Below are 19,822 nucleotides of genomic sequence, written 5' to 3'. Positions count from 1 at the left end.
CACTTGAAGATGGCATATGACTGTCACTAAAATTACTTACTTTATGTTCACTCTCATTGGTACTTGTCCATATTATTTTGTTTGGTGATGAAATTCTATCTTCAAAGTTACCTTCATTTTCTTCAAATGTAAGTGATGAAGTAATTCTTCTTTCTTGAAAACTGCCAACTCTAAAATATAAGAAAATAGTACAAATGAACTGTCACTTAAAGATGATAAATTTCTTATAAAGATGGCTCCTCTAGGTTTTCAGAAACCCAGTATTTGAAAACAAATCAATACACAAATAAATTGGATAGCCATTATCCACATTACAAAATAAGTCATTACCTAGTTCCTTTCATTCAATAAATCAGTCAACTGACAGAGTGATGTAAGTCATTTATTGGGTCTTCAGGAAAGTCATGAGTATTTTTCTGTGTTTTTCTATACAAAAAATGTACCATGACTTTTTCTATATATTTCAAGGAATATGAGGCTTTCTAACTCAACCTCACTAAAAGGCTACTTTTGACAGCAACAGGTCAAAGTTGTAGGGTATGATTTTATATATCCTCTTATATAACCTTTCAGAAGGAATATCAGTTTCTTTCTGTTTTCCATATGCTAGTTTTTATAAGAAAAATTCTTATAGAAATTTAGTAGGTATGATAGAAGAATGTCAATAACAATCTAACTTTCTATAGATAGGTTTGCATTTTCTTAACAGGTGTGTGTTTATGGTAATAGAAAAAAATCTATATATTAGGATAGTGCATCTCAATATAGTTTTGGATTGAAGTAATGATCATTGAGATAGACTTGCCAACATTCATCCATCTCTAATGACTAGTCTCAGTTCAACAAGTGCTCAGACGAATAGTATCAGCATTACTGGTGGGATGGTTAATTCTATGTGTCAACTTGGTTGGGCCATGGTGTCCAGATATGTGGTCAAACATTATTCTGGATGTTTCTGGAATGAGATTAATATTTAAATCAGTGAGCTTTGAGTAAAACTCATTGTTCTCTCTAATGTCAGTGAGCATGATCCAATCAATTGAAGGCCTGAATGGAATGAAAGAGTTACCTCCTCCAAGTAAGAGAAAATTCTTCCAAAAGAAGGCCTCTGGAACTTAAACCACAGGTTTTCGGTTTTCTAGTCACTATAGTTGTATGAGGCAATTCCTTAAAATTAATTTCTGTCTCTCTCCTCTGCCCCCCATATATATACATACACATACACATATATACGACAATCTTATGATTTAAATCACAGTGTCGAACAGAGGGTCTATTTTATAGTACACATATAATAATTGTTTAATACATTTTGATTAAAACAGTAAAAATATTAACAGTAACAAGATAAGTAATAGTGATGGTGTCAGTATTCAGTCCCTGGCACTAAGATATCTTTATCATGATTAATTCTGACATGACAAACTTCTTTCATGTCACTCCTGCAGCACCTAGCTAAGTGCTCAGTCCACATTTAGATGCTAAATGAATATTTTTAAATTGAATCCCAGCAGTCCCCTCTTATTCATAGTGGATACATTCCAAGAGCCCCAGTGGATGCCTCAAATTGCAGATAGTACCAAACCCTATATATGCTATGTTTTTCTTACATATAATATCTATGATAAATTTTAACTTATAAAAGGCACAGAAAGAGACTGACAATAACAAAGCAGAACAATTATAACAAGAGCCAGTATTGCCACTCTTGTGCTTTGGTACTATTATTAAGTAAAATAAGGATTATCTGAATACAAGTGCTACAATACTGTGACAGTTGATCTGACACCTGAGAAGGCTCCTAAGGGCAGGTAGTGTATACAACACAAATACACTGGACAGACAGATGATTCAGGAGGGAGAGGGTTTGATGGCATCAGAGCTCATCATGCGACTGAGAAGAGCACATAATTGAAAACCTGATTTCTGAAACTTACCGGTTAATATTTTTTTTTATAAATTTATTTATTTTTTTCATTTCATTTTCTTCCATACATTCAATCACATTATTATTTGTCTTACAAAATGGACATTTAATCAGGTGAACATTTCTCCCTAGTACAGTTGATAAAACTACGAAATATCTTCAACAGATAATACCACACCTCTTTGTGCCATTAATGCTTTTCCTCCCTGTCCCTCCCACAAATGTCCTTCCTCACACCCTCCTCTTTCACACACACTATATCTGGTATTTACATCTATATACTGGGTTTCTATATCCTTTAGACAATTAGCTTCAGTCCATTTAATATTTTTGGACCACAGCTGACACAGGGTAATTGAAATCATGGAAAGTGAGACCACAGATGGGGTGAGGGAGCCTGCTGTACAAAAACTAGTGATTATTCTTTCTCTGTGTATTGGGCAGAGAGTTTAGAACAACAAAGCAAGCCACTTAACTTCTCCAAGCTTTATTTTTCTCATCTGTAAAAATATTACTACTACCTACATTGAAGGATAATTTCAATAATATATGAAAATCCCTTAGCACAACTAGAAATACTAAGTTTTGTCAACCATTTAAAATGAATGTTATACTGAATTATGAGGTAGAACAGCTGTGGTTCTCTGTACATAAGAGAAAACCTTTCTCTGAAATTCATAAGTAAATATAATTTTGAATGGGATATAACTAACCTATTTTGTCTAATTTCAAAATATATCACTTACCTTTCTTCTGCAGATGAATGAATAATCAACTGATTCTTTACAGCTAAATAGGAATAAAAAAGTCACAATATCAGTGTGAGTTTGAGTGAAACAAGTCTTATCTTAAAATACAAATTTGTATATTTACCAAAGCATGAGCTTTTCTGGGAACTTTCTTCATTCTAGTTTGAAGGAGAAAATAAAATGTCAGAGGGCTAATACAAATATCAAAGTTCAAAAATTTTACTAATTATTCTTATGTATGATTTAGAAAACTAGAAGGGGGGAAATCAGCTTTGTTCTTACCTGCTGGGTATCTGAACTACCTTTTTCTGGGAGTGCAGGCTTCTTCTGAAAAGATGTACACATTTTTATGAGTATTATCTCAAAAATAATTCCTAGGAAAAGTATAAAGAGGATTGCTGTCCAATCATTTTGAAAAACCACGGACTCTAGAAAGTCCCATGTCAAAAATATATTATCTTCTATTTCACCACTCCCTCCTTTTTTCGAGAAATATTGCTTCGACATTTTTATGTAATATGTGGAAGAGATTGGTGTCTCATTCCAAAGTCCTCAATTTCAGATTCCCCAAAACATAGAAAGTTGGTATGCCCAACTCATAACCACATTCAGTGCTCTGTCAGAAAAAAAAAGAAAAAAGTCCAGTTCTGTCCAGTGTCTTATCAGGTGCAGCAGGGATTGCACTGGGTCTGAGTAAAGTGAGGTACGTGTCATAGTGGGCATTTAACTGAGCTCATATCAGCTCACTTTAGCAACAATGAAAGTTCATGGTAAGACATGTACAGTGCTAGGAGTAGTTTTTATTATAACAATTCAAAAAACTATCCCCTTTATTTAAAAAAAATAATAATTCTATGACTATTCCTTTAGCATAGTGGGATTACCACTACCCTGTAATTTAAAAGATGTAGAATAAACTTGAGCTGGTATAAAATATCCCACATAATGATTTATATTAGCACCAGGAATAATGTATATTACACTTCTTTTTGGTCATGAAAACATAGTCCTTTCTTGGAAAGAATGTAGGGTAGACAAATTAAGCAAATCAAAATACTAGATGGCCAACTTAATTTGAATTTCAGATAAATACCAAGTATTTTTCAGTATATGTCCCATTGTTGCTATTTAGGACATAGGATAACTTGTCTTGCATGGGCCTGCCTGATTGCTTTTCTTGAAACAGTACACCTCCAATTACATTTCTTTTTGCTACAGAGTCTATTGGCAATGTTCTCCTTCCACAATCTGCTGATATTCTATAAACCAAAGTAGACATTAAAATGGCCTCCCAGGAAATTTCTTTTCTGCCCTGTTTATGGTGATACCAAGAAGCTACTTGTGATGTTTTTTCTGATGTCAGAATTAAGGGTGGGGGGTAGAGGCAGATCTAAATATTGCTCCCTTTCCCTCAAAGTCTAGAGAGTAGGCCTGGAAGCCTTAAGAGCAAATGCAATTTTGGTCAAAACTGAACAGGATAATCTAGTAACAGAAAATGATGACACTACTTTGGATTTAGAATACTTTCCCTTTGGGTCAGCCAGGTGGCATAAGTGGTTAAGGTAGCTGGATTCCATACGGCCAAAAAACCAGTTGAGTCTCAGACCTGCAGCTTGAAAAAACATGCCAAGTGTGTGTGCGTGTGTGCTCAAACTCCCAAAAAAGAGAATGAAGGAGAAGGGATTGTGGCATAGCCACCCTCTCTCTCCTGGTAATGTACTCAACCTAAAAGCAAAAAGTTTTTAAAAATACTTTTCCTTTGTAGATGTAAGTAGTTCATATTTCCTTCACCTTCATTTATTTAAGGTGGGTTGAGAAAATTAAGTATTATTTTCTGGTGATTACTGTCTGTAATCACTTCTGTTATATCAATTTAACACAACAAAGATTTACTGAGCTCTTATTTCCCCCAAGTATTGAAGGTCATATCAATGGTGCACTCTAACTGTCAGAATTCAGTCTTGCAATCTATAGACAGTAGCCTACAAATATTTATAGTTTTATTTAGATATAACTCTGATGTTGGGCTTTGTATTTGAAAAGGTAGCTCTCCAGAAAGGATGGAAAGTATTCATCAGCTTCTGGAAGAACTTCAGCAAATCCTCTGGGTTTTTGTAGCCCTATGGTAAAGTACACCCTCCTTTTTATCCCCTCCCTACATACACAACTGGGGTTTAATCTGCTGGGTTTCTCTAGAAAATTTAAGGCAGCTGACATATTACTTAATTGCTCTCACCTAATTGCAGAAATGCTCTTATTCACTTAATGTTAACTATCTTTAAGAGGATTCATTGGTTCAACACTTTACACTCTAGTCCTTAAATCTTTCAAACCATTACGTCTCTAAATCCTTAATTAGTATCCCACTAAGTAGTTTTTAAAGAACCGAAAAGGAATGGCTGCATACCACTCTGCTGATGCTGAAGTTTACATAGAAATAAACATTATCCTACTCTAGGGCTTTGTCATTTTATTTATGTACTTGCTTGCTAATAGAGTATCTGATCTTTCAGCATACACACTTCATCCAATCTCAGGTGAGTAGAATAGGACGTAAATGTTAAGCTAATTTAAAAAAAAAAATAAAGGTAAAAAAAGAACTAAAACATAAGAAAAAGACCATTAGTAACACAGAACAGTCACCAAAATAACCAAATTTCCTTGTTACATGGCCAAAAATTGGAAGAGATTCATAAAAAAGACTGATGATACAATTGGTAACTTTTAGATCACACTATTAGACAAAGAATTTCCAAAATTTGTTTGAAAACCTGACTGTATTCATAAAACTGCTGACCCAATATAAAGAAAAACAAAAATTAATTATATGAGACTGAATTGAATTGATGAGTACAATTATAATTTGTATGAATTTTTAAAACATTGCTGGTTCTTTAATGTTTTGATTTCTAGATATAAGGAGTTTTTTCCCCTCTTTTCTCTTGAGGTGATTAGAAGAATTTTGATAAGGTATACTTTGAACAATATGAAATTATTTGATTCCTCTCCCTACCTAACTCCAGAATATAATGCTTATGAAATACTATTTGCAATATTAATATTTACATATCTAAAAAAATCTGTTCTATAACAGGATATAATTTAGCAAATCTTTGGCTTGGCATTTTAACTTAGAGAGGTTCACAAAGGTCTAATCTGAAATTTTTCACTACCAGATAGTTTCTAAAAACTAAAGTTGACTGATACAAAGTCAATAAAGTCCCTTGGATATTACCAAAACTCTGGCTAAAATATATTTGAAAATACACAAAAATTCTATTCTTTGTTACATTACTAGGCCAAGTTTAACGAAGATACTTTTTTTGATTAAAAATCAATCTTACAGTGATTATTTTTAATAAAAGTGAGAGTGATTTTTATAAAGGCTATATTTCAAAAGAAAACTATAGTACACTAATTTTTTTAATGGCTCTTTTCAGTGTATTGCACATAGGAGTTACTCTAGTCCCCTTTAAAAGTGTTCCCCAAATAGTTACATTATACAAGCTGTCAGGTTTTTTAAACTTACAACAGGGGATAGAAGGAAAATTCTTCAGTAAACCAGGAGCACTTAAAACCCATAAACCTTCCAGTTGATCATCCTTAGCCAGTCCAGTCTGCAAGGAATTGGTGTATGTTCTTGAACTGGTCACCTTGCAGCTGAATTACTTCTCCATATTCTGAATGCTCAATTATAGTACCACTGCAAGCAAATTTCTTCTTAAACGCCTTCAGTAGTTTCTTTTCATCATAACCATCAGTGATCCTTGGACTGTAGTAAGGGTCTTCTGCCATTTCTCTGTTGAATTCGTACATGGATATAACCCTCAGTGCCAGCAGAAAGCAGGTCATCCTCCTTACTTGCATCAGCAAAGGGGTTGAAAGAGTGGAGGTTCTCGGATAGTGGACACATGATACCATTCCTTTTCCTTGGTGGAAATGACTTGTGGAAGGCAGTGACCAGAGGAGCGTCCAGCGGGGAGGCTGCTGAGTCCTCACAGCCCAGTGGTGGCTCAGTGACTAGGGCCACACTATCAAATTCTAGCTTGTTCATTTTCTTTGAGCAAGTTATTTCCCCACAACCTGGACTGAATTTTGAATTTTTCTAGCGTCACTAAAAAGTAAAATTATCCTTTCCCTAAGTCCCATAACTGGAAACTGGAAGACCTGTAAACTTCAGAAAGATCTCTAAAAAAGCATATATGGACAACCTCCCCATTTGTTGCTACACGTGTTGACTTGGAGAGTTCACAGGACCACCACCTGATGACATAACCCAAGACAATCAACTTCCTTCTTCAACTCACCACCTAAAGATGCTTGAAACTCAGATCTATTGTAGAAGTCTTCTTGACTATCTGTCCTTTGGACTCAAACCCCAAGATAAAAATTTGTTCCAAACAAGAGAAAAACACCAAGTTACCTGCAAAGGACATCCCATCAGGCTAATAGCAGACCTCTCATCAGAAATAATGTAAGCGAGCAAAGAATGGGAAAATTATTCAAAGTGTTAAGAGAAAAGCAATTTCAGCCAAGAATACTGTACCCGGCAAGATTATCTTTCATGTGGGAAGACAAGAACATTCTCAGATAAACAAAACCTGAAAGAGTTTACCAGCACCAGACCAGATCTCCATGAAGTTCTCAAGGGAGAGCTATATCAGGAAAATTAAATACAGACACATAGAATTCAAAGTTCAAAAACTAAGAAAATGGCCAACTGAATCATAGGGACAAGTCTGGAGTTGAATACTATATCCCAGAAAGTTTTCTTTTTTTGTTTTTTTGGTTTTTTTTTTGGAGAGGTTTTTGCTATAGGGTGCGTGCGCTCACCAGACAGACAGAGAGACAGAAAGCGAGAAATCACCCACCAAGTAGGATTTCCATGCCGCAATCCCTTCTCCTCCATTCTCCTCTTGAGATCTTGGGTACACACGCACACGCGTCTGGTGTGAGTTTTAAGCCACTGGGTCTGGAACTCGAACTGCGGTCAACTACATGGGAGTCCAGCAACATAGCCATTACGCTAACTGCTAGTCCCTCCCAGAATTTAATGGGGAAAATCAAACTACAACAGAAGATAAAGTACATGAGACTGAATTGGTGAAGTATAATTTTATTTTAACTAAAAATTGCTGATTTTCTTGAAGACTTTGTTATCTGGCTGTAAGGATTTGTGTCCTGTCTTGAGATATGGGTAGATTCATGTACCTACCATTTGAACAAAATCCTAACCTGTTTCCTGGCTTTAAGTTTTAAGCAAAGTTCCTTAGCATTTCTTTAAGTTAAAACTAGTTTTCTTAATAGTACCAAGTGAACTTGCTATTGAAAGTTGTTAGATTATTTAAGAAATTGTGTGATCAATACAATGTGGGGTGGAGGGGGAAGGAATTGAAGACAACTATAGACACCAGAGATAGTGTGAGAAGATGGTGGGAAAGGAAAGAGGGTCAGAAATAGGGGTTAAAAAAATACTAGAAACTAGAAATGGAAAATTTTTGATAATAACATGCATGATTAAGCCACTATGCAGTATATTCTGGATGGGAAATCACATTTTGTATGCTGTGACGATGCTTAGGGAATGAATGTAAATTAAGTAAAAAAAAAAAAAAAAAAAAAGATAAGTTTCAGAAAAAAATAACCCCTAAAACTGTTTTTCATGAAATTAAAAAAAAATGCATTAGAAATACCTATTCGATGACTGCAGTAAGATATATTGCCCCAGCTAGGTGCTACTTTATAGGATGTTCATTCTACTCACTGAGGCTTATGCCTAAAGTTGGACTTGTGTTCATGGAAATATATGTATCAGCTGTGCTTGCTATGAAAATATTTAGATTAAGTAAGATCTTTAGTGATTCAATAAAATGTGTGTGTGGGGGAGTATAGAAAGCAAATGTAGATACCAGAGACAGTGTGGGAGGAGAGTGGGAGATGGCAGAGGGTAAGAGATAGGGAATCAAGGATGAGAAAAAAATGCAAAACATACAGGAAACAAGAAATGGAAAATTATTTGTTGCCGATAATATGTATGTTGATCTGCTTGATTGAGGCAATATACAGGGTACTCTGGATGGAAAATCTCATTTGGTATGCTGTAATGACATACAGTGAATGAACGCAAATAAATAAATTTAAATAAAAAAATAGCTTTTGACTATGCAGATTCCTCAAAGATCTACAAATAGAATTACCATATTATCCAGCAGTTCCACTCCTTGGTATCTACCCAAAGGACAGAACAACACTTAGTTGGAAAAGTGCTTGCACATATAATTTTACTGCAGCATTATTCACAATTGCTAAGACATAGAAGCAGCCCAAATGTCCATGAACAGAAGAATGGATTGAAAAAGTGTGACAAATATATTCTATGGAATACTACTCAGCCATAAAAAGAAAAAAAAAACCTGGCTTTTGACAGAAAGTGGATGACTATGGAAGATTTACTGCTGAGTGAAGCAAGCCAGGCTATGAATAAAATAGTATGTTTCCACATTATATATACCGACTGTCTGCACCCTTTGGCAAAAACGGAAAGACTAGAGGATATGAAAACATAGAAAATGTTTGTAGATACTGGATACAGTGTGAGAAGAGGGTGAGAGGAGGAGATTCTGAGGAAAGACATTAAGGAGAAAAATATGGAGGCAAGACATTTATAGGACAAAGAAATGGGTTATTATTTGTTGATGGTAATGTGTATAGTATCCCTGACTGGACTAGTGAGAAATGCATTCTGCTGGAACATTCACTTTACAAACTAAGTGATGTATGTGATTGAATGTACAAAAGAAATTAAAATGAAATAAAAAAAATATATATAAAAAGAAACCATGTGGGAGGAGTATGGACAATGAGGGGTGATGGGAGGGAAAGAATCAAGGGGAGAGAACAAAACATTTGGTGGACTCAAAAATAAAAAAAAATCTTTTTATGATAATGTACATGGTAATATATTTGATTGGACTAATGTGCAGTATATTCATGTCTGGAAAGTCTATTTTGTATTCTATAAAGATGCACAATAGTTATATGTAAGAAAAGAAATAAAATTTTAAAGAAGGAAAAAAAACCAAGCCTTTATCTTCTTGCTTAAGTTGTAAATATAAATGAAATTTGAGTCAACTTCATTCAGATCATTTCTGATACACACGCATGTCAGACATAAATAAGACTTGACTCCAGCCAGTCATAAGCAGTCAACTAACAAAATTATGTGACTAGGGACTTTCCAACAAGGTATCTAAAAATAAGCAATTTTTTAATTTGCAAACTAATCAGATTCTTTCTTTTTGTCTCCATATTTCCCCCCAATACTTGCCTCTAACGTTCTCTCAGAACACTTTTGGTTGAATGGATGTTCCATAATTCATGAACTGCTTCATACTTAAACACTTTAAAGATTTTTCATTGTGACTCAGCTCTTTTAACACAGAAAAAGTTACCAATAATTGGGGTATAAAATGGAAAAATAAAACCAGGTATCATTCATAATGGTTAGAAATTCTCCTGCAAATATCTAAGTTTAATACAAATATTATTTACCGAAGAATAGATGTGTGAAGCACTACATAAGGAACCAAAAAGAGCTTTAAGGATACAAAATGAGTAAAATGCCCTGATTTGAGGGAGTTTATAGTATGAATGGGATGAAGCAAATACATACTTGATGAGAAGGTACAGTGTGATTAACAGATTTTATGGATATTTGAAGAGAGATAATTGGTTTGGGGGTAATTCAAGAATAGCTGCAAAGGGGAAAAAAGTTTAAGGGCTTTAACAGTGTGCATATAACAGGTAAAGACTAACAAAATTTCAGGAAGAGAGAAACTCTTTTTACAAAACTTTGTGCTGCTTGAGTCCCAGATCTGGCAGCTTAAACTCACGCCAGGTACATGGGTGTGTATGCCCAAGATCCTGAGAGGAGAATAGAGAAGGGACTGAGGCATGGCCATCCCTGGGGGAGGGGGGGAAGGGGGGTTTCTCACTTTCTGTCTCTCTCAATCTTTCCAGCGAGCATACACGCCCTACAGTAAAAACCTCTTTTAAAAAAAGTGTATCTATTACACACTCGATAATATAGAAATTTTGAGTTTATAGTTGTACGTGATTTCATTCTATATGAACACTTTGATATTGTTACTTAGATTTTTAACATTCTTTATGCCATATTTAGAAAAATAAAGCACCATTGACTCTATTGGGTATGAATGAGGCACCTCAAAAATCTGCAAGCTGACCCAGTTTGGTGGAGCAGTGATGGGTGCAATGCCCTGCAATACTGGAGGCCATTTGGGGTTTGGTTCCCAGGTCAATCTGTATACAATGAGTGTATACATGGGCCAACTGTGGATGGCTGGTAAGGCTGGGGAGATGATCACAGAATGAGACCATGTTGAGAGTGCTTGCCTTTTTCTTTAAAGAAAAGAAACTTTAAAAATCCATGGGACAGCCCTGTAGCTTCATGGTTAAGGGAGCTGGATCCCACATGGCCAACTAGTTTAAATCCAGGTCCCGGTAGCTTGAAAAACGTGCTGGGTACACACTCATGTGTGCATGTGTGCCCAAAACCCTCAACAGGATGAGAAACGGAGAAAGGACTGAGGTATGACCATACCCCACTAGTGAGTGCTGTCTCCTTCTCTGGCAAGTGCACACACCCTCTGGCAATTAAAACAAGAAATCTGCGTTGCCAGGGAAGCTAGGGAAAGTACTGAATTCCTGTCATAGAAAAACACTCATGACAAACTTCTATATAAACTTAACATTGGCCTTAATATTTTGTGTACTTCATAGGAAATACAGGAACTGCATTTTTAATCTAAATTTCAAGACAGATTGAGAACCCTTAACCCAAAATACTTCAAAATCTGAAACTTTGAGCACTGACATGACATTACAAATGGAAAACTCCATACCTGACCCTCATAGTCAAAATACACTATAAAATATGACCTTCAGATCATATATGGTAGTATATGAATTATTCAATTTCATGTTTGCACTTGGGTCCCATCCCTAAGACAGCTCATTATGTACCTATGTGCAATACTCCAAAACCCCCCTAAAAAATCTGAATCCAAATACTTTCGGTACTAAGCAGTTTGGATAAGGGATACTGAAACTGTGCCATTTAAAGTCCAGTTCAGGAGAAATTTGAATGTCTCAAACCAAAATTAAGTGCCCCTAACTCTCCCTAGATATTCTATAGATGTTAGTTCTACTATTTAGTCATTATTTAATTCCCTTGAAAGTAGTCTACCCCTCAGTTTTGCATACAATATTATAAGCAAGTTCCAGGTGTTTAATCACCTTTGCAAACCTACCAAGACTTTGCTTCTAACAGTCCTTCAAGAAACATTTCTTGAAAGATGTGACTTCATTTTAAAAACAATGGTCAAGTGTTCTATGTTTAAAATATATCTCCCTTCCTGTCCTTTAATTGAGATTTATTAAAAGATTATTGGTCCAGCCACTGTGGAGAACGATATGGAGTTTCCTCAAAGACTTTCAAATAGAACTACCATATGATCCAGCAATTCCACTCCTGGGTATCTACCCAAAGGGCGGGAGAGCACTCAGTCAGAAAAACGCTTGTACAACTATTTTCATTGTAGCATTATTCATGATTGTTAAGACACAGAACCAACCCAAATATCCACAAACATGAACGGATTGAAAAATTGTGGCATATATACTCCATGGAATACTATTCAGCCATAAAAAAAAACCACACACAACAATTCCCTGGAATTTGATAGAAAGTGGATGAATATGGAAGATTTGTTGCCGAGTGAAGCAAGTCAGGCTATCAGAGACATGGTATGTCTCCACTTAACATATACTGACTGTCTGCACTCTATGATAGAGACTGAAAGACTGGAGAACATAAAAGTATTAAAAATTGTAATGGACGGGGCAAAGGTGGAAGAGTGGGGGAGGGGAAAAACAAAGTTGGGGGGGGGAATATAGAGGTAAGAAACCCATGGGACACAGATAAGGTTTATTATCTGTTGACGAGGATGTGTAATAGTCTCAACTAGGCTGGACTGAGGTGTATATCATGCTGAGTAAAGTCTCTTCAACCTAAATAATATATAGCGATTTAATGTATGAATAATAAAAAAAAATTTAAAAATTAAAAAAAAAAAACGATGAGTGAAGAGGCCCAGTTATGATGGTCAAATGCAGTGCTCCACAGGCTGGGACCACATTAGGCCAGGGTTTGATTCCTAGCCCAACCTAAAAGTCTAGGAGCAGTGGTGTATGCCTGTAATCCTAGCCAGGAAGCTGAGGCATGAGAACCAGTGAAACGCTATTAAAAAAAAAAAAAGTTAGGTGACAATATGATATACTCCACAAACCTCTACCTAAAATTATTAGTTTTTTTGCCATAGGATGCATATGCTCACCAGAGACAGAGAGGAAACTTAAAAAAGCACCCCCCCTCTCTCGGAAGATGGTCATGCCGCAATTCCTTTTCCTCCATTCTCCTCATGGGATTTTGGACACGTGCACATACATGCACCCAGTGTGATTCTCAAGTCACTGGCTCTGGGACTCAAAATGTGGTCAGCCATGTAGGAGTTCCAGTGCCTTATCCACCATACCACCTACTGGCCCTATTTCCCTTTATTAAAAATGACACTGCTCCACAAAATTGGAATATTTTCTCAGTTGCATATCAATAAGACAAAAGCACTGTTTTAACAAAATTCAAAGTTTAATTTTTTCAAAACATAACTATACTAATGAAAATAAATTATATTTAGACCACCTTCACATTTGTACATCATCTTTATATAACTGTAACAGTGCTTTCAAAAGACATTTTGTAAAGGACATTCACAATTACAACGTGTTTAAAAAATAGGGGAACATTAAAGAACATTAAATTAGTCTGAAATATATCTCATAATGCTGAGAGGTATACTGTTCTTTATCAAATTAACAGTATTTGTATGCAAAATAACATGGCTTTTAACTAATGACAATTATTTCTTGTCCATATCAGTGATTTCTTGAATCCAAAACAAAATCTGAGTATTTATTTCTTTGAAAACGTCATTTGTTGACCGTCCTTTAACTGCCATGGAATGATTTGCCTTCTCAATCCAGTGGATTTTAGTGGCAGCTTGCATTTTCTGTGTCGCTTTCTCCAACAAGGTCTAAAGGAAAAAAGAAGATGATACTAGACTAAAGCTGGTACTGGTATTTAATAATAGGCTCTCTTCCTCGCCTATAGTAGCATCTACTCACCAAACATTCAGAAAATACCTACTCTAGAGACAACTTTCTAGGCAAGGGGATGTGCAAGGAAATGTCCACAACAGTGACGATCCATTTCTCTGGTACAGAAATACCACAGAACTGATCAAGAATTCATTATTGACAATAAAATGTTAAGAAAACTGAAGCCTCCCCCAAATTAAAAAAAAAATTTTTTTCCCAAGGAAATTACATGCTCTAGGAAATGCAGAGTTGTTTCATTAATATTTGGCTAATATTTTGTAATAGGTAGATGCTGCCGTCCCTTTCTCAAGTGCCAATTTTATAATAATCTGCTTGAATGACAAAATGACAAGCCAAATAAATGTATAGTCTAGAAGTTTCCAAGCTGCCATCCCTTTCTCAAGTGCCAATTTTACAGTAATCTGCTTGAATGACAAAATGACAAACCAAATAAATGTATAGTCTAGAAGTTTCCAAATCAGAAGATTCAAATATTAATCCTTCATTTCTTAAATAAGGGTTAATTCATTCACCAATTCCCTCCAGAGAGATGCATTTTGTCAGCATGCTTATATCTTGGAGTACTCCAAAGTAACAGAGTAACTAAGGCATAAAACTAGCTATTAGGCTTTTTAAAATAAACTGAATGTTGCAGATAATATTTTGCTCCCAAGGAATTTCTTTCATTTTCTCTCATTCACTCAGAAAAACAGCATTATAATTCACCTTTTCACACATTTCATCTGCTGAGCCTGACACAAACAGTACAGGATCTTTTATACGAAAGAGATCTTCATCTCTGAGTTTATGCTGCTGTTTTGGATGGTGCAGTGGATAAGAAATACAAATGAGACCTCGAACAAAATCATCAGCATCATCTGGCTCAATATGACACATTACAGAAGCAGCTGCTCTTGAGCCCATTGAACGACCTAAAATCAATTAAAATTAAGTTCAGTCTGAAATATAGACAGTCACATAAAGTAGCAGTGATAGTGTGGCAAGTTAGATTTTATTTTGTGTTCATCTATCATATTTGTTTATCAACAAATTACTTAACTCCAAAAGGTGGTAATAAGTAAGATGCAATACCTATAACAAATACCTATAGTTTTCTGAAGAGATAAACACTGATCAATCTTAAGTCAAATTTTTTAAAAAGCAATTATTCTTCTGCATAACACTAAAAAGAGTGACGAACAATTCTTATGAAGGACTCACCACTTGAAAGAGGGTGATTCAGGGATCTAAGTAAAAGGAGAGATTACAAGGGGTCTACAAAACTTTATGAAAAATGTGTAGTATGAGAAACTTATGCACAGATTTCAAAAACTTTCTGCACCAAAATAAACTTGTACTAGAATTTTATTTTTCCATGAACTTTTGAACTCCCTTCAAACATGTACGTAAAGTCTAAATTTACTTTCAATATATATAGTAGTTAAACATCAAGGAGGTGAAATACCAAAACAAAAAAAATCACCTTTAAACTAACTTCCTGTTATTAATTTCTATTCTTAATTACCAATTCATATATTAAAATGGGTAGTTAACAAGTATTCACAAGTATTGCAACTTACCACCAAGGAAAACACCTGCAAGTTTATATTCTCCTGAGGTCTTTAGGTAATTCTAGGAAAATCAACCAAAAAAATTATAAATTCTCCTTTAAAATATTTTATTGGAAAGCCAAGATATATTACTTCTTACAATTACTGAAATATAGAAACATCTATGCAAAAACAATCACAAAAACTAAAATCATTCTTGGAAAAGGTAAGCAGTTCTTTCCTCCTCTGAGTATGCCTTCACTATTAAATCACATGTTGGATAACACAGGTAAATACTTGGAGGGAAAAAACAAATTATCTTTGTAAAAATTATTTAAACACTAAACTATTTTAAGAACAAATTATGAAAAAAGGCTAGTAAAGATTTCTACCTACTACCAAATTTAAGAACACTAACATCTCATTTAAAGCTGTGAAAAACATGATGAGAAATTTCAGATTTGAGTTTAATCCAGAGATTTTAAGCAACGTTTTAAAGAAACATATACAGGAAACAGTGCCATTTGTACTTGTATAGCATGGTATGGGAAATACGCTAGAATAACAGAATTATATTCTAAAGTTATATAATTCCAGTAAGACAATCCTAAGTAGCTTTCTTGGCAGTATAATGAAGGAATATTTACGATGTGAGCATTCATCTCCATAGAAACTAATAACAAAAAAAGAGAACGACAAACCACTAAAAAGCCTTGATGTACTAAGTTTATAAGGACACTTATTAAAAGATTTTTTAATCAAACCAAATTACTACTAACAAAATTTGTTTTAAATGTATTAAGAATTTTAAACACATCTGTTAATATAAAGAAATTTTCTTACCAAAACTGACTTATATGCCTTAATTCTGTGTACAATATTAAGGCCTTTACAGGTAAATCTCAGGCAAAAAAAACCATGGGATGCAAGATGGGATGCCAGTGACATCAAATGAGGAAGATTCATATCTCCTGATGCTCCATGTGTAAGAATTATTCCATATGTTAAGCTCTTGTTAGGTACCAAACAAACAGCATCTAGTAACTTATTTCCAAAAGGTATTTTTAGTTTAGCCTGAAATTCAAGAAAATAAACGGATCAAAAATTATCTCCTTTTCAGACAACGTAATAACTATACATGTTTGCTTGGCAAGACATGATTCAAGTCATAGCCTCCAAATAAAAAGTAATGATGTTTACAATAGCTAATAGTTAAAATGCATACTGTGTATCAGGTACTATAAGTGTTTTATATGTATTAACTCATTAATTTTCCTAATAATTCTGAGGCAAGTATTATTAACCCATTGTATAGTTAAGACACAGCAGGTTAAATAACTTGTCCAAGGTTATGTAGACAGTATTTACGCTGGCGGTCTGCTCTAAAGCTTTTACTGTTAAATGCTAATACTACAGTCCCTCTAACAGTGAAACTTTAAAATAATAAAACTTCTTTGAAGCCATATGATTACAAAAAAATTAAAAAGGAACCCTGAAGATGTAGAACATATGAAAATATGTATTACCTCTGTATGACTCATTTTCACTGCTGAACAACAAACTTAAAAGTGCATTACATCTGAGAAGCAAAGGACATCTCCCTGAAAAGAAGATTCTGTTGTGAAAGGTGAGTTGGCAGACATGGATATGACACAAAAACTATGAATGAACATAATCAGTATCTGAAATAAAGCATATTTAAAACTACTTCTCTAAAAGTTAGTGTTTTTACTTAAATATTGTTATCTTCAAGGTCTCTATGAGCATTCAGAATTGATTATAGGTGTGGGGCTGGTGGCTGCTATATAAAATAGTTGTGATAGCTTGATATCAAATCTTAATTTACATCGAACGAGGATGTTGTATCTTGGCCTGCGCGCATGCACACACACACACACACACACACACACACACACACACACATTTTTGTAAGCATTTTCATTCTCAATCAACTACTCTCTACTTAAAATTTCTCAGCGCCTTCCTATTAATCCATTTCTTTCATTATCCTCCCCCCAAATCTTTCTCCTCCTCTGTAACAGAAGTATACATGCACCCGGTCATGTGACTTTGTAGTATTTCCCAGTAGGCCAAGTACACGTCTTCACTAACCTTGGGTTTGGCTATTTGATTTAATCTATCCAATAGGATAGTAGGCAGAAGGTTCTATGTGCCACTTCTAAGCTGAGACATGGCAAATTTCCAGAAGCCCTCTTAAACTTTTATCCTCAGCCATGAGAATTGCATGCTCTGGATAGTTTTGTACTTCCAGCGTAGGTCCCAAAATGAAGATACATGGAAATCTAAACCCCAAACTAAACTTTGGAGTCCAGCCAAGATCTAAGCCATAGCTGACTTGTAGACCTTAAGTATGAATGTTGTTAAACCACTGAAATTTTGAGGTTGTTACAGAGAATTCCTTCCTATGATGGAGGTGGGGGATGGTGTAGGGTGCAAAAAGTGCATGTAAAATGTGTATCCTTTAAAAAAAAAAAACAAAAAAAAAAGCATGGTTTTTCTGGGACCGTAGATGGCATAATGGTTACTATGCTGGACTTCCACATAGTTGACCACAATTGGAGTTCTGGACCTGGTGGCTTGAGACTCACGGTAGGTGCGTGCACAGGCATGCCAGAATCCCAAGAGGAGACTGGAAGAGAAGGGATTGGGGATTTCTCGCTGTCTGTCTCTTAGCAAATGCACATGCCCTATAGCAAAAATCTGTCTTAAAACAAAAACAAAAACAAAAAAAAGGCATGGTTTTCAACTTTTGTACCAAAAATAATTCACACATTCATTCCATTTTCCAAGACTTTTGAAGCCTCCTTACAAAAAATAAATCTTTTATTGTTCATGGTATCATTAAAATCAGGCTATCCACTGCTGATACATTTTTTTTCAAAATAACATTTATTCATTAATGTTAAATGTTTTAGGTGGCAATAACATGGTTCTAAGTTCAAAAGCTACCAAGAATAGTCTGTTTTGCCACCCAGATCCCTTTCTCAAAGGCAACCAAATAATGCCTGTTTCTTGTGTATCTTCCTAGATAGTACTGTACTTATATTATTTTCATGTGTATGTATATCCATAAAAACCTCTGAGAGGGACCAGCAGTTAGCGTAATGGCTATGTCGCTGGACTCCCATGAAGTCGACTGTGGTTCGCGTTCTGGACCCGGTGGTTGAAAACTCATGCCGGGCGCGTGTGCGTGTGTGCCCAAGATTCCAAGAGGAGAAGGGATTGCGGCATGGCCATCCTCCTGGGGGTGATTTCTCGCTTTTTGTCTGTCTCTCTCTGTCTGGCGAGCGTACGTGCCCTATAGCAAAGACCTCTCCCAAAAAAAAAACCCAAAAAACAAAAAACTTTTGAGAGAAGACTGCTGTGACAAAGGGTCTGGTCATAATTTTTAAAAATATATTTAATTTTTGCATAAGTAATATATGCACATGGTACAAAATTAAAAAAAAATTAAAATAGTGGTTTCTTCATACTCTGTCTCCCACTCACCAATATCCTTTTCCTTCCTAGAAGCAACTACTATGACCGGCTTGTGTATCTTCTGACATCTGTGCATGTGTGCGTGTCAAATTCTTATTTGAGAATGGAGGGTATTAGTTTGGCTGTAAAAATTCTGGGAGTTGAGAAAGAGAAGGGCGATAAAGAACTTATGTCCATTTTTAAATGCAGCCATATAATTAACAAAGCCTTCAGCCTTCCAGTTCAATAATTCTGTTTTACTTTCTGAAGACAACATGCTTCCATACAGTCTTAACAGGAAGATGATCACCCAACAGTGTGAAGTGAGGACAAGATCTAGATAGCTAATTGCTTCTCAGATTCCACAACTGTCATTTTAAGATTCCCACATCTATCACTAATACAACCACCTACATTCTCAGTACTGAAGGTGTCCAGGGATGCCAGTTTCTGTGCATTTTGAACATTCTATGGTTTATACAAAATTGTTCCACAGAATTAACTGTTAGTTTAACGTTAAGGTCTCCTAAGACATTTGTTTTCAAGGCCCACTAATTGACTGCTAGTGCTTTCTTTCCTATTTTCTCCATCCTTGTGGGTTTGCCTTTAAAAACAAAAATAAACCCTGTACTTAATTTTAGTGAGATTTCAGGAAGGAGTAAAATTAGATGTATGTATTAAGTTCCTTTTTTTTTTTTTTTTTAAATGTTGGACTGTGTGTCTGTATGAGACAGAGACAGCATCTCTGCTCAAGAACATCCCGGAGCACCTCCTAATCAGACCTAGTCGCTGCAGTCCATTTTCCTTCAAAGCTCCATTCCCTCAGAATTTTGGGTCCACGAATTGCCTTTTCACTTTTCTCCCGCCCCCCACCCCCC

The 19,822-nt window shown here is 35.3% G+C and overlaps 1 protein-coding gene across 2 annotated transcripts in view; it reads right to left on the bottom strand.

The window, feature by feature from the left end:
* Positions 1 to 13,413: 13,413 nt before the first annotated feature.
* Positions 13,414 to 19,822, bottom strand: part of TEX30 (testis expressed 30) — an 8,139-nt gene continuing 1,730 nt past the window's right edge. For both annotated transcript variants that reach the window (XM_006141509.3, XM_006141508.3), the window contains exons 2-6: positions 16,991 to 17,065; positions 16,308 to 16,538; positions 15,495 to 15,546; positions 14,641 to 14,846; positions 13,414 to 13,850 (exon numbers count right to left, since the gene is read on the bottom strand). In XM_006141509.3, the coding sequence (XP_006141571.1) occupies positions 13,677 to 13,850; positions 14,641 to 14,846; positions 15,495 to 15,546; positions 16,308 to 16,538; positions 16,991 to 17,005 (678 nt within the window). In that variant the 5' untranslated portion in view covers positions 17,006 to 17,065 and the 3' untranslated portion in view covers positions 13,414 to 13,676. The remainder of the gene's footprint in view (positions 13,851 to 14,640; positions 14,847 to 15,494; positions 15,547 to 16,307; positions 16,539 to 16,990; positions 17,066 to 19,822) is intronic.

The sequence above is a fragment of the Tupaia chinensis genome, unplaced genomic scaffold, assembly GCF_000334495.1.
Source record: "Tupaia chinensis unplaced genomic scaffold, TupChi_1.0 Scaffold000057_1, whole genome shotgun sequence".
In the NCBI taxonomy this organism is placed as follows: Eukaryota; Metazoa; Chordata; class Mammalia; order Scandentia; family Tupaiidae; genus Tupaia; species Tupaia belangeri.
This window is presented reverse-complemented; position numbering and strand designations above follow the sequence as displayed.